At 41.6% G+C, this 14,087-nt stretch overlaps 2 protein-coding genes across 12 annotated transcripts in view; one reads left to right on the forward strand and one right to left on the reverse strand.

Annotated features, from left to right (window-relative positions):
* DROSHA (drosha ribonuclease III) overlaps positions 1–12,596 on the reverse strand; it is a 125,369-nt gene extending 112,773 nt beyond the window's left edge. For 3 of the 7 annotated variants that reach the window (XM_078444605.1, XM_078444602.1, XM_078444588.1), the window contains exons 1-5: positions 12,476–12,596; positions 11,289–11,416; positions 10,334–10,399; positions 8,489–9,322; positions 3,955–4,047 (exon numbers count right to left, since the gene is read on the reverse strand). In XM_078444605.1, the coding sequence (XP_078300731.1) occupies positions 3,955–4,047; positions 8,489–9,322; positions 10,334–10,353 (947 nt within the window). In that variant the 5' untranslated portion in view covers positions 10,354–10,399; positions 11,289–11,416; positions 12,476–12,596. Of the gene's footprint in view, positions 1–3,954; positions 4,048–8,488; positions 9,323–10,333; positions 10,400–11,288; positions 11,417–12,471 lie in introns of all 7 variants that reach the window. The other 4 variants (XM_078444591.1, XM_078444603.1, XM_078444592.1 and 1 more) reach the window with 4 other exon arrangements.
* A 173-nt stretch (positions 12,597–12,769) lies between these two features.
* CA1H5orf22 (chromosome A1 C5orf22 homolog) overlaps positions 12,770–14,087 on the forward strand; it is a 30,102-nt gene continuing 28,784 nt past the window's right edge. For 4 of the 5 annotated variants that reach the window (XR_014137872.1, XM_081796021.1, XM_060634406.2 and 1 more), the window contains exon 1: positions 12,770–12,953. Coding sequence is in view for 3 of the 5 variants with exons in the window: in XM_081796021.1 (XP_081652147.1) it covers positions 12,870–12,953 (84 nt within the window). In the remaining 2 variants the exon portion in view is untranslated. The remainder of the gene's footprint in view (positions 12,954–14,087) is intronic. The other variant, XM_060634409.2, reaches the window with a different exon arrangement.

A 14,087-nucleotide genomic window follows, 5' to 3' on the forward strand; every position in this document is an offset into this window, starting at 1 on the left:
ATTGTTTTAATAATTATGGGTATAGAACATTTTAATTTTGCTCAAATATCCCTGCATTATTATTTTTCATTATTCTCACTTCTATTTTAAATCATTATAAAGTTTAAAACCCACAGTTCAACTGAAGTTACATTATACTGTACATTATTTTGAAGAAAACTGGTATTTTTACAACACTGTCTTCTACTTCCACTATGGGAATACAGCATGCCCTCCATTCATTTATGTCATCTTGTCATCAGCTACACGGAGAGTTTTCCTCACACTGATCTGTATTTTTTAAGCTTATCAAGATATTTTATTTTAATTAAAATTTCTGTAGTGAACGTATATTTTTTCCCCATTACATTTTCTTAGGTGTTTCTGGTATTTAGTAAGGATATTAATTTTGATTTTTTTTTGTTTGTTTACAACTGTCAACTTCAGTGAATTATTCTCATTGTTTCTTAGCTGATCCTCTTGAATTTTCCTGCTAATACCATTAGCTAATAATGGCAACTCTTACCTCCCACTGGTATGGCTTGGTTTGTATGTTTATTTTAGTGCTTACTGCAAGCCTGACACTCTGCTAAGCACTTTACTGACACTCACATTTAACCCTTAGAAGAATCCTACGAGGCAGATATGAACATCTCCTACAGAGGAAACAGAATTAGAAACTGCATCACTTACCCATATTCCCAAGCTATTAAAGTGGTAGTTAAATGCTAATATGGTTGTCTAACACAGACATTTTGACCTGTACTAAAAGCCCATGAAATGTTTATTATTATTGTCAAGAAACACGGGCAAAAATATCCTCACTCCATTTCTCTTAAGGCAGGTGTCTTGAATGATGGATGGCCAGGGTTGTCTGTTGTGAATATCAATTAATGTTCTTTTTCTTTAAGATTTTGAGAGGGTCATTTTAAAACAGGGGCAAAACATCTTTTTTAGCTAAGTGTCTCAGGCACTCCAAACTTCAAAATTCAAACTACAAATTGTTTCTTAACAATAAGCTATAGTACAGGCTATGATAACTTTTCTTCCTTTGCAGTATGTACATCTATGATTTTAATTTTCTCATCCACTGCATTAGTTGGAACTCACAGAATCCAAGTTTCTGCCTTCCCCACAAGCTCCTGGGCACAGGAGAAGAAAACCACTAGACTGAAGATGTTTCCAGCACTCTACATTAAAAATCACCAACCTGAAATGGGTCCTCAGTAATATCTACCAACACAGTGTTTGGCTTTTTTTCCTACCCTTATCTCCTCCTCAGGCCCTTTCTCACCGAACAAACTCTAGCTAATCTCATCTATCCTTGGCATTTAGTATTTCCAGCTGGGATCTCTTTTCTGGGCTTTACACCTGTGTAACCAATAAACTGCCGCACAACTTCACCTGGTTGTCTCACAGATTCTTATATTCCACATGCCCAAACTGTACTCACCTTGCATCTTTCTTAGTGCTCCCCACCCCCAATGGGGGCCACCAGATCTCAGGTGCTGACTGCTCTTCCCTCACCATCAGTTATCCTACTGACTCGATCTCACAAACACCTCTCAGTTACTTCTACCGTTCCCCGTTACCACTGTCACTGAGCTGATGTAGGCATAATCACTTCTTGTATGGATCACTACAAAAGCTGTCTGAACTTATTTCCCAAGCTCCAGGCTTAACCCTCTCAGAGCCACTTCTCCATACTGCAACCTTCCCATGTGCTCTTTTCTCTCCCTTCACCATCCCCTTCTCTAATACATTCCTACACACACTTCAAGTACCAATTATAAAAAAGGTAATATACCAATTTCTCTACCAATTTCTCTGACTACCCAAGACTGAGCTTTCGCTGCTGTGTTCCCAGAACATGTAATTGTTCTATCAGAAGTACTCCTCATAGCACTTAACTTTCTCACGCCTGTAAAGTGGGGACTCTTGTGAATGTTTCACTCACACCAGTACAATACCTGGCACACACGAGAATGCACTGTTTTTCATTCACTTCAAGAAGAACTGAATTGTATAACATTCAGTTATACAATGTTAGGTGACAGTGATAGGCAATGGAGCCTCAATCCTTTTTCTAACTTGTATGGGAAGGCCTGAAAGGTTTCAACATTAAATATGACTCTTCTGAAATGGTATCAATCATATTCATCATAAGATAATAGTCTATGAGTATTCTAAGAATATTCTATATTCTTTTATCATGTTAAAAAAGTCTACTTTTATGCCTAGTTTACCAAAGTTTCTATTTATAAAAGGATGCTGGTTCTATTTTAAATATCTAATAGACAGGTACAGAGATAACTCTACAGATTTTGACACAAAGAATTAATTATAGATGTCCTGATACTAACCTATTTATCCATGCAATCTTGGAATAAACTCTGTTACTTTAACGCACTACTGAAAATTTTCATAGCCATATTCATAACAGATTGTTTTATAGTTTTCTACATTGGGTTAGGTTTTGCCATCTCTGTTTTCCCTTCCATCTTCATCAGTATCCTAGAACAGTTTAATACATTTTTGGAAGTGGTAAAAATCCAACTTTTTCCATTTTTTCCACAGTTATTGGCCTATTAAAACTTTCTGCTTGTGTGAAGTTTGTAATTTTTGCTTTCATAGAAATCAACCCATCACATCCAAGTTTTCAAATTTTGTAAATATAGTATCTGTACTTATACCAACATATTATACTTTTTAAATCCCCTTCATTCTTATGATACATTCTTTCTTATACCTAATGGAATGTATGTTTTTCTTTTCCAGATTTGCCACTTTTTGAACTGTACAACCTTTCAAAGAAGTCTTGCATTCATTTTCAAATATTGCTACAGTATTATAGTTCTTTTTCCTATTTCATTAATTTCTTTTTATCTTTAAATCCTTTTTTCTGCTTTTCTTATACTCTACCAGTTTGTAGAGCCAAGTGATCAGACAGTAATTAGATATGCATATTTATACATATTAATATAACTTTAACCTATATACACACACACACACACACACACACACACACACACACACACACACGCATATATATATACACACATACATAGTTACCATTCATTTGGCACTAACTTTGGACCCAGTTCTAAGTGTTTTTACATGTATTCTCTCAACGTCTCCTTACCATGCAAAAAGGCAAGTAAAACTGCTCTTATTTTAGACAAAGACATTGAGGCTTAAAAAGGTTAGATAACTCTGCCTAATATCCAAATTGGGAAAATAACTGACCCCAAATCTGTCAGATTCCAGAGTGCTGTTTTTAATTACCATTACATAAGACCATGATTTTACCTCTCAGTATAGAACTGGTTACACCCTGTAAGTTTCAGTTTACAACAATGTCAATGTCGTTCTTCTAAATAAAGTATGGCTGCAGTTTTACTCTTTTTTTTCTGAAACAAGTAAATTTGAGAGCATAATTATGAATTTCCAAGGTTTCTTTTTAAAGCCTTGAATTACTGGAGTGCCTGGGTGGCTCAACTGGCTGAGCATCCAACTCTTGATTTCAGCTCAGGTCATGATCTCACGGGGGTTCATGGGTTCAAGCCCTGCATCAGGCTCTGCACTGATAGCACAGAGCCTGCTTGGGATTCTGTCTCTCCCTCTCTGCCCCTCCCCAACTCGTGCTCTCCCTCTCTCTCTCAAAAAAAAAAAACAAAAACAAAAAAACTTTAAAAACCTTGAATTATTAACATATACAGTTTTATAGCAACTGAGGTCAGAAAAAGTGGCTTGTATAATTTCTAATTTTTGGAAATTTATCAAAATTTTCCTTGTGCATCATCAATACATCTTGAAAGTAAAGGTTTTTAAGTTACTGGCTGTTTTAGCTTTTCATAGGGCATTTTGGACAGACTCTTAGGCTATTTTGAAGACTTGGTGATGTTTGCAGAAGCACAAAACCTAAATTCAAGGAGATAATCCTATGACTTCTTTCAGTGTCAACTCCTTGCTTACCTTCCAGATCTCTTATACTCTTTTTTGTAGGACCTTTCCAGAGATGGTGATCTTCGGCTGTCCCGGTGCCTGTGTCTCTCCCGTTCCCGCTCTCTTAAAGGAATTAATACACAGAGCTGTTTTCAACAGAAAGACTCAAAAACACCATCTCTTTTCACTGAATAAATTCATCTTCTAAATAAATGGACCTCACCTAAGAATTTTTCTGGCACTATTCTCGATGGGACATTTTTATTCATCATTTATTAAAGGATAACGGAGGTTTTTTTCTTTACAGAAGTTAACTAACTTGGACATTTTTTGTTGTTTTCTTTGAAGAAAGAAGTCATACTTGATGCTAAGCAACAAGGGGATTTATCATAATCTTCTCTCCAGACCTTCCAAGCAGCCAATTCTTTTATTTAACCTATAGGGAAAACTTTAAAGGACTCTACTACCTAGTGATTGCTAGAAAACTCTAAATCTCATCCATCAAATAAATGTAAATTAAAGCTTTTATAGTAAAAATTAAGCTAAGGTTCTAAACTCTGGGGGCGCCCGAGTGGCTCAGTAGGTTAAGCATCTGACTTCGGCTCAGGTCATGATCTTGCGGTTTGTGAGTTGGAGCCCCACATCGGGATCTCTGCTGTCAGCACAGATCCCACTTTGGATCCTCTGTCTCCTTCTCTCTCTGCCCCTCCCCCACACGTGTTATCTCTCTCTCTCAAAAATAAATAAAAACATAAAAAAAAAAAAAAAAGGCCTGAGTTATAGTTCTAGGTATCATTCATTAACTGCCATGAGACTGTAAGTCACTTTACCTTTAAATAGTGTTTTAATCTGAAAACAACTCTAAATAGAGACAGAGTTTACACAATGTAAAACAGAACAGGGGATTTTAAAACCTTTCAATGTAAAATGGGAATTTAGTAATAACAATAATAATGTCTGAGTCTATTTAATAAGTACAATGAAGATCTTGAACAAAACTGGAATTCTAGTGTGTGTCAATCACAACTAAGTCTAAGGGAAATAACCACCCCATTTCAGCATGTAAAAAAAATGTATTAGCCTGAGTCCAGCAAAAAGACTATAAAAATGTCTGAAATCAAAAATATCCCCCAACCTATAGCCAAATAGAAAAAATGTAAATACACTGAAAATCAAAACCTACAAAACTGATAGAAAAATGTAACTGTTTAGATATTAAAACAGGAAATGTTTTTTCACTTAAAGGTCACTCCCTCCTCAAGAAAGATTCCACTGAATGATACTTTTACCATATACATAAGCCTCAGGGACACACCAGCTGTCTAAAATAAAGTGGCCAGAGCTTGGGATTCTACATTCTTTATCTGATACACTTCTAAAATTACAGTTTACCGGGGCGCCTGGCAGGCTCAGTGCGTAGAGTATACAACTCTTGATCTCTGGGTTGTAAGTTTAAGCCTCACAGTGCATGCAGAGGTCACTTAAAAAATAAATTTAAAAAATTACAGTTTACTTTTAAGCAGTAAAATCCCAACTAGTGAGCGGTAACACACAATAGATATGTGTACTGATGGCAGCGGAGAATAATTGCCAATAATAATAATTTCCAAATCAAACTCTATTGAAAGGACACTCTTGATTTTTGTTTGTATTTTAACATCTAGGCAATAGAATTTTGCATTTGAGAATGACACTTCTGATGATGACTGCTACCTCTGAGTTGGTATGGACTGAAAAGGCCAATTTGGTTACAAACCACATTAGTTAACACTATGTAATGAACACATTTAGAGCAAGAAAAACAACGTTTGGGTTACTCTTCCAAAGACTCTTCCTTAGCTGCAGGCACTGAGATATATAAGGTATATAATACTAGCTCCCTGATGGCTACACACTGTACTCAACAGGACAGCTATGGGGATTGTTGTGCTCTGACACCACTCAGTCATAGGAAGCCATTGCACCAGTCCCACCACACTGCAAAACAGCGTGCTCAGTGCACTGCATCTATGGCTGTTTCTTTTCCCATTCCCCATAGTAATTTTGATCTTTCATAATAACAAATACATAGATCCACTTCTTCACAAACTTCCTCTAAAAACAGTTTGTCCTAAAACAATCTGGTAATTACTATTCAAGCACATTTTGGAGGGGAAGAAAAAGAAGAAAGATGGAATCTGAAAAAGGATAGACTGACTTATCCTAAGGAATAAGGGGACAAGTAGCCAGAGGACAGACTATAGAATTTGAATAGACGCAACACAATTTAATGCACAAATTTGTGAAGTTTTTGTTTTCTCCAATATACTTCTAGCAGTTACACTGGGACTTCACACACCCCATTTTTATTTCACAAAAACATTCCATAGAAGACAGGTGACTGGCACTCTACGTAAGACCTCAAAGGGAGCCGATTATAATGTGGCCATGACACTGGGGCAGCTCCAGGACAAACACCCCCAAGGATGTTACAGAACAACTCCAACATAAATAAAGGCCATTTAGAAAGATGAGCTAACTGCCTAAACAGGTCCTTCACAGTAAAGGAGTTATGGTTTAGGATAACGAAGATTGGTGGTAATTCTCAGCACTTAATTTCACTTACTGATAGAGATCCTCAGTTGACAGGACATGAATTTCTTTAAACAAATACATAGCCCCAAATTAAAACCTGATGCAAGAATTTTTTTACGGAAGAATTTTACAGAATGTTTTACAGCAGAACCCTAAAAACTCCTCTAAGTGCAGCACCCCAAATAGGAAAAAAAAGTGCCTTCTAGAATGCTAAAGTTTGCAACAAAGTGTGTCCCCAGAAAAAAGATTATCATCACTTTAAGGCTTACAGAAAACTATTAACAAACACTTTTCAGATCAGATTTTTGCCACAAAATTATAAAATAAACTATCACAGCCTCTGCTAATTAACCCATCACAGAATAATTAAGGACAAAATTGACCAGAGACATAACTCATGCTGAAAATATTTTTTAAAGTCCACCAACTTCAGTCAGCTCTGGCCCACCAGAAATCAGTCATCCCTGCAGGAAGCAAGTTCCCTTCCATCTTCCACTGGGAGTCAGGGAGAGGACACATTTTCTTTCCAACCCTCCAAGCATTAGTAACTCCCTTCAAGACTGAGAATGACCACCACCACTTACTGGCAAAATGTTCAGTCAGAATCAAGCCGACAGCCACGAGAAAAACATGGAAACCAAGAAGCAAAGTGATGCCACAGGAGCCAACACCAGCTCTCTATAGACCCACGTAGTGAAGTGACCTGGTTTGGGGAGCTCGAACATTTTTATTATTAGCACAGAAGTGCCACAGGACAATGAGGGTAAACACACCATAAGGGACAGAAAGAGAAGCACCACTACTAGCTCCACCTCTGGAAAACTTCAATGATACAAAGAGTTTCCCAAAGGTACAAATTAATTGGTACGATCGTTCTCTACAAAAAAATATGTAGATTTGTATTTTCCATCTACACCAATAGTTCTTAGACTTTTGAAGAAATAGATTCACACCACCTCGAGATTCTGCTGCAAGCTACCAATTTAATTACAGAAAAACATGCATACACATAAAATGCTGCATATTAATTTCAGAACATTTCTACAAACCCATCTATGAATCTCAGTTTAGAAATGCCTGCTGGAGGGGCACCTGGGTGGCTCAGGAGGTTAAACGTCCAACTTCGGATCAGGTCATGGTCTCACAGTTCATGGGTTCAGGCCCCACATTAGGCTCTGTGCTGATAACGTAGAGCCTGGAGCCTACTATGAGTTATGTGTCTCCCTCTCTCTCTCTGCCCCTCTGCCGCTCATGCTCTGTCTCTGTCTCTCAAAAATAAATATAAAAAAAATGTTTAAACAAAAAAAGAAGTATCTGCTGGAAACCTTACTTCCTTATATATGTACATATTTGGTCTTTTGGGGGAAAAAAACATGTAACCTGGAATAAAACGGTATTTTTAAAATATAACTTTCATCAGTATGAATACATTTCAATGCAACAAAACAGGTTAAAAGCTATTTTCAAAACTTTGATGTGTAACCAACGTCATTGCACTTTACAAGGAAACAAAACAAGAAGGCAATTACGTACAATAAACTCCCACTTATCCTAAAAACCAGAAAGCAAGTTCCGCTTCACTACTTTGATTCCTAATTGATAACGTACACAGATCAATTCCAAAAGAACTCAGGTGCTGTAAGCTGACACGGTGAGCATACAACAAAAGTAAATACGATAATGCAAAAAACATGCGAAAAACCTAATGAACTTTCATTAGATCACCATTAAAATGTCAGCTGTATTATACAGCGTAATCAGCTTACACTCATTGAAATGAGTTTACATTAATTTTGAAATGCTTTTCAAAAGTGGCTTTTTCTGACATGTCAGTTGTCTCTCCCTCTTTAAAACAGCCCAGAACATGTATTCTTCCCTTTATAAATCAAAATGCACTGTTGAACTTTTTTGGTCTGGTTTGCAGAGAAACCCAAATGGCCCGTGTCTGGACCTCTGCAGTTCATTAAAAAGACACGTGTTTGTGCTTTACCTGCTCCGCTCATAGCTCCGGTGACGCGACGGCGTCCTCCCTCGGTCATAATCTGATCTGTAGCGGCTATCTTGTCTTCTCCTGTCAGGACTTCGGCCTCGTTCCCGCCTATCCAGGGACCGATGCCGCTCACCTCGCCCGTGACTGTGATCTCGGTGCCTGTGATCCTCGTAGTGCTTGAGCCTTTCTGGGGACCTTCTCTCACTGGGAGCCTTTGGGAGTGGGTATGGAGGGAGGTGCCTAAAATGAGGACTATTGCTGTTATTAGCACTGGGTGGGAAAGAACTGGGGTTGTTCTGGAAGCTGTTAAAATTGGGAGGTGGGAAATTATGGTGTGAGTATCCTGGAGGGTACTGATAATTGACCTGCTGTGGCATGACTGGAGGTGGTGGGGGATGGGGCATGGAAGGAGGGGGCATCATGAAGGGGAAAGTGCCTTGTCCTGGAGGTGCTCCAGGGACTGGGGGGTTATTAGGACAGGGCATCGGAGGCGGCATAGGAGGAAAACAGGGAGGCACTGGGAAGGGGGGCCTCATCTGGTGGTTGGGGAAGGGGGGTCGTATAGGGCAGGGGGGAAGAGGGCCTTGTGCTGACGGAGGCATGGGTGGAGGGAAGGGTACAAAGTCTGGTCGTGGAGGGAGAAAACTGGGAGCTGGAGAGTTCGAGAATGTGGTGGAAGGGGCACTTGGAGGTTCGTATTGATATTGCACAGGAGGCTGCTGAGGGTGAAGTAGTCTCAGATTTTGGGGCCTGAAGGCTGGGGCTGAGGGTCTGGCTCCATGTCCTCCTCGCCCTCGGGGACACCCTCGTCCTGGGTGGAACGACATTCTATGACTTTGTGGGAGGAAAGAAAAAGAGAAAAGGGAAAAAGAACTAAAAACTGACCATAAGCTGGGTTTCACAATGCCTGATCATCTTCAAGAGCAACTGACAGACCCCTTCAGCCACAGGAATATTCCACCCATCTAACGTTGAGTTCTCTGTAACACCTCAGACTCCTCAAGGCTAATAAACTCCTCTTCCCCTGTCTCAGTCCCTGGACTCCGTCACTCCCTAAAGCTGTTCCTCGAGAATGACCAACTCAACATCCCATTGTTTAAACGTTTGCTATTATGTCCTCGCTCAGGCTCCCCAAAAGTGTGAACTGTGCCATGTCATCCCACCCACACACCCCACATTTTCTCCACCTGCACCAGTATCTCCCTGTCGTCACCTTCCTCCACACTCAGCAGAGACTCTGCAAATTCAACATAACATGTCCCAAAAGGAATTAATGACCTTCCCCGCCAAGACAATACCACTGGCTCCCGTTTCAGTGTTGCCTATCTCAATAGATAATAACATGTATTGTTCCTCAAGTCATACACCAGGGATACATCTGACATACATCTGACAACTTCTCCTCCCTTATCCCCCTTAGCCAAAAATTTATTTTAAATTCCCATCACTTCTACTTCATAAATACTTCCGGAGTTCATCCACTTCACATCATTGTTTCTCCCCTGGCTACAATAATAACGCCACTGCTGGCCTTTCTACAATCACTATTACCAACCTACCAGGCCTTTGTCAGGCTCCCTGCTCTCACACTCTGTGCTTCTTCTTGGCAGCTCCTACAGTAATTCCAATTCACAATTAATTCCACCTTTCATGTTTGCCTGCACCTCAGAACTGTAAGTTCCATCAGGGCAGTCTGGGTTCCTAACTATGTACATGGCCCTCATGAACACATTTCTTCCTCTCCCCACATATATAAATCCCTCCCACTCTCAGGGCCCAGTGCCAGTGTTTCTCTTCTTCTCTCTGTTCTTCCAAAACCCCTGCCATGACTGTCACACTACTCACCACGTATTGCCTTGCATCATGACGTACTGTCTGGATACGTCACATCTTCCACAGAGAATATAAACTCTAGAGAACAGAACAGAAAGAATAGGGAGAACAGAAAGAATAAAACAGAACAGAGAGAACAGAAAGAATAAAATACACATAAAAATGTTTCCCAAACTGCTAATGTCCGCAATTATCTGAACATTGATTTTTGCATTCTCTAATGCACTTAGCATACTAACAAAATAACTTTGTAAACACAACAGTTATCCTTGATTTCATTCTCAACTCTTTCCACTGAAGAATTCTGTGAACATGAACGGCTTTCCAAATACTTAAGCTTCAGCAAAAGGTTTTAAAAACTAAATAAATAAATATTAAGTGCAAAGAACTTTAATGCAGAAGCATCCTCTTAAAGTCTAACTAAAAGCTTTACCAATAGGCTTAAGGTAGATTTTCAAAAGGCTCACGAAAATAATTTCAGATTATATAGCAGTGCCAATCACTGTGCTTAATAACTAGTAGGCACCAAATATGGTCTGACTTATGATTATTATTCAGGCTAAGACCTTCATGATAAACCCAGGACCTACCCAGTTGATCTTGCCACCACAGGCTACTTATGGTTCACGGCCAATGGAATCAAATTCAAACTCCATGTTTGGCATTTAAGGCCCTTCACAACCTGGACCCAACTTCTTGCAGGCTTATCCTCCATTACCTTCCCTGTGAAGTGCCTATGATCCCAGATTTCCCCAGTTGCCTAACCTACCAGGTGCTATCAGCCAGCTTGTTCTTTGCTCCCACTCTTCTAAAATTCCCTACTCATATTAATCTGCCCACTGAATTTTCATCTACCTACAAATGCCACCTCTTCCGGGAAGCCTTGCCTAGTTCCCTTTAGAAAATAACCCCACTCCCCCTAGACTACCATTGCTTAGTCCATACTTAGTTCTTTTACAGCACTTACCAGAGACTGCCTCATATTATAGTCATGTGTGTACATTTCTAACTTCTCCACTAGGTTATTAGCTCCTTGAGGACATGTGTTGATTCATAAGTCATTTCTGTATCCTTCACAGCTCCTGGCAGAACATCCTGCACATAGGTGGTCAATAAATGTTTACTATCTCACCAATGGCATATGTTTCTACTTGCTACTGTACATTTCCCTTTCACATATATCCAGCACAGATTTGCATTATCAAAACCAAAGAGTGGACCTTTTCACTGATTCATACAATATTCAACGAGCCTATACATGTCACAGGCCCCACAGACTCCAAGTTGAGTAAGACACACAGCCTGCAAGACTCAAGCTCTCAATCCACTTCCAAATACATTTTCCTTAAATAAAGCAATAAACAAGAGAAAAGATTTCAACACAGCGTCTAGAGGAATACAAAGGAGTGTACTGAACCTAGAGGTGCGAAACAGGAACACTAACACTGTTGGACAGTGTGTAATAGTTATACTTTCAGGATTAGATCCTCATGGATGTTTCTATGGAGAGAATATCTGAAAACACTAATTATGAAACTGACATATTAAAGGCATAGTCGGGCTATCTTATGGATGCAAATTTTAATTCAAAAGTCAAGGAATTCACTGCAACTGGAAAAGTAATTGTTTGCGGCGTAGGTCTACTCCTAGACTGCTTGTCTGGAAGCAGGAAAACTGAGGGAACTGCTTTGTACAGTTAACACGACCAGGAACATCAGCCTATGCTCAAAGAGTTGCAAAGTGCGCAACTACGTTAAGAACACCTTTCCCCCCACTTGCATCTGCAGGCCGGTCACCTTCGTCGAGCTCATCTGTAGTTGCGGTTTCCCCTGTTTGCATCTCCCGCCAGACTGTGAGCCCCACGAGGCAAGCGCTGGGCTCAGGGTCTCGCGGCACTCCGAGACCCCGGCAGCCCCGGGCCTGGACCACCGCCTGCGTTCCACAAATGAATGAAAGGTCTCATTTTTCATTTCTATTTGCGGGATTCGGGCCTAGGGTCGCTTTTTTGCCCTTAGCTGCAGAACTGAAGAGGGGCTGCACGACCAGAACTCAAAGGCGCCTCTCGCCCCAGCCCCGGGCTCTTAGCCCCGTTTAAACCCGGACACTCGGAAACGCTCCCTCTTCCAACACCCGCAAGTTGCCCCTTTTACCTACAAAAGGCTCTCGCGCCGCGAGGTTGCCGTCAAAGCAAAGCTAGGATTATTCTACAGCCGCCAGGACTGTAGCGCCTCCCGCGCCTCCGGAACAGGAAACCGAGGAAATTAAAAAGCAAACCGGAGAAAGCTGGACCTCTACAGAGAAAGCTTCTGGGCTGGCCACAGCGCCTTGTGCGCAGTGATTGGTCCGTCAACTAGAGCGATGGATAATTAAGCCAATAGTCTTTGTAGAACCCCTCGGCGCCCGCCCCCTGTCCTCTACATCTTCCAATAAGGAACCACAACCGGGTGAGCGCGCGTTTCCACCCGGGAGGGTCTGTGAGGCCGCAGCTCCCGCTTTCGGGAGTCCTAGCCTCGGCACTGCGGCTGGCAAGGACGCTGACAGGGAAACCATGAGCGCAGACTCTGTGGGAGAGCGCGCTCGCCTCCGGCGCTACTCCAAACTCCCAGTGTGGGTCGTGGAGGATCACCAGGAGGTGAGCCGGCGACTGCTGGGTCCTGAGGCAGAATCGCGTGAGGGCCCGGGAGGCGGCGGAGCCTCGGCATCGAAGGCCGGAGATAATCGGAATTTGTTACCCGCGCGAGTTCCATTGCTGTGGGGAAAAAAACACCAAAATGACTAACTGGGAGGAACAGGCCCTGACATTTATGGTTCGCTGAGTATGCGTCGGGCAATTCATTTAACCCTCGCGATTTGCCCAGAAATCCCACAACCAACAACTGGTGGCGTCGGGCTTCGAACCTGCGCATTCTGACTGCAGAGTCCCGTGTCCTTTACCTGCTTCTTAACGGAGGCTTCCAGCTCTCCCTGGCGTCTCCAACACAGTCCTGCCGTGTAGATGGGAAGGTTTTAGCAAAGAATGTGGGCTGTCATCTGCGAAACGGGACTATCACCTTAGCACCCTTAGGGCCGCTGCTAGTATTGTGTGCTAGGTGTGTACATAAATCCTTCAATATGGGGTGGCCCGGGTGGCCCAGTCGGTTAAGCATCCGACTTCGGCTCAGGTCACGGTCTCGGGGGTTCAACCCCGCCTGGGGCTCTGTGCGGGCAGCGGTGAGCCTGGAGCCTGCTGCGGATTCTGCGTCTCGCTCCCTCTCTGGCCCTCCCCCGCTTGCGTTCTGTCTCTCGCTCGCTCTCTCGCGCGCTCTGTCAAAAATAAACATTAAAAAGCTTCCTTATAAATCTTTCTAACACAGACCCCTGCGTTTGTAAACACTGAAGGTGTTTTCTATTTTTTATGGTAGGGCTACTTTGGAGTAGCTAAAATGGTGCCTTTATCTGGTCTTCTGGAAGCCTATGAGGGAGGATCATGCATCTAAGACTTTTTTTTTTTTTTTTTTTTTTTTTTTTTTTTTTTTTTAGTAGACCTTGGGGATTGTCCGGATATGAAAGAGGGAAGGAGTGGGCTCCGGATTTATGGATGGAGAAAGTTAAGAGGAGAGGCGGGAAGTTGGGTTTCCCAGGACCTAGAGATAGAGTGCATGGACCTGAGCAAAAGCCAAGCGTGGGTTAAGCGGTGCTGTCCATTTCCGGTTTAAATCTAGAGCCACAGAGCTTGACAGACTACCTAGCACGGCTGCACCATCCTAAGGTGTGGAAAAGGCCAGGA

Source organism: Panthera onca, chromosome A1, assembly GCF_046562875.1.
Source record: "Panthera onca isolate mPanOnc1 chromosome A1, mPanOnc1 haplotype 2, whole genome shotgun sequence".
NCBI classification, from domain to species: Eukaryota; Metazoa; Chordata; class Mammalia; order Carnivora; family Felidae; genus Panthera; species Panthera onca.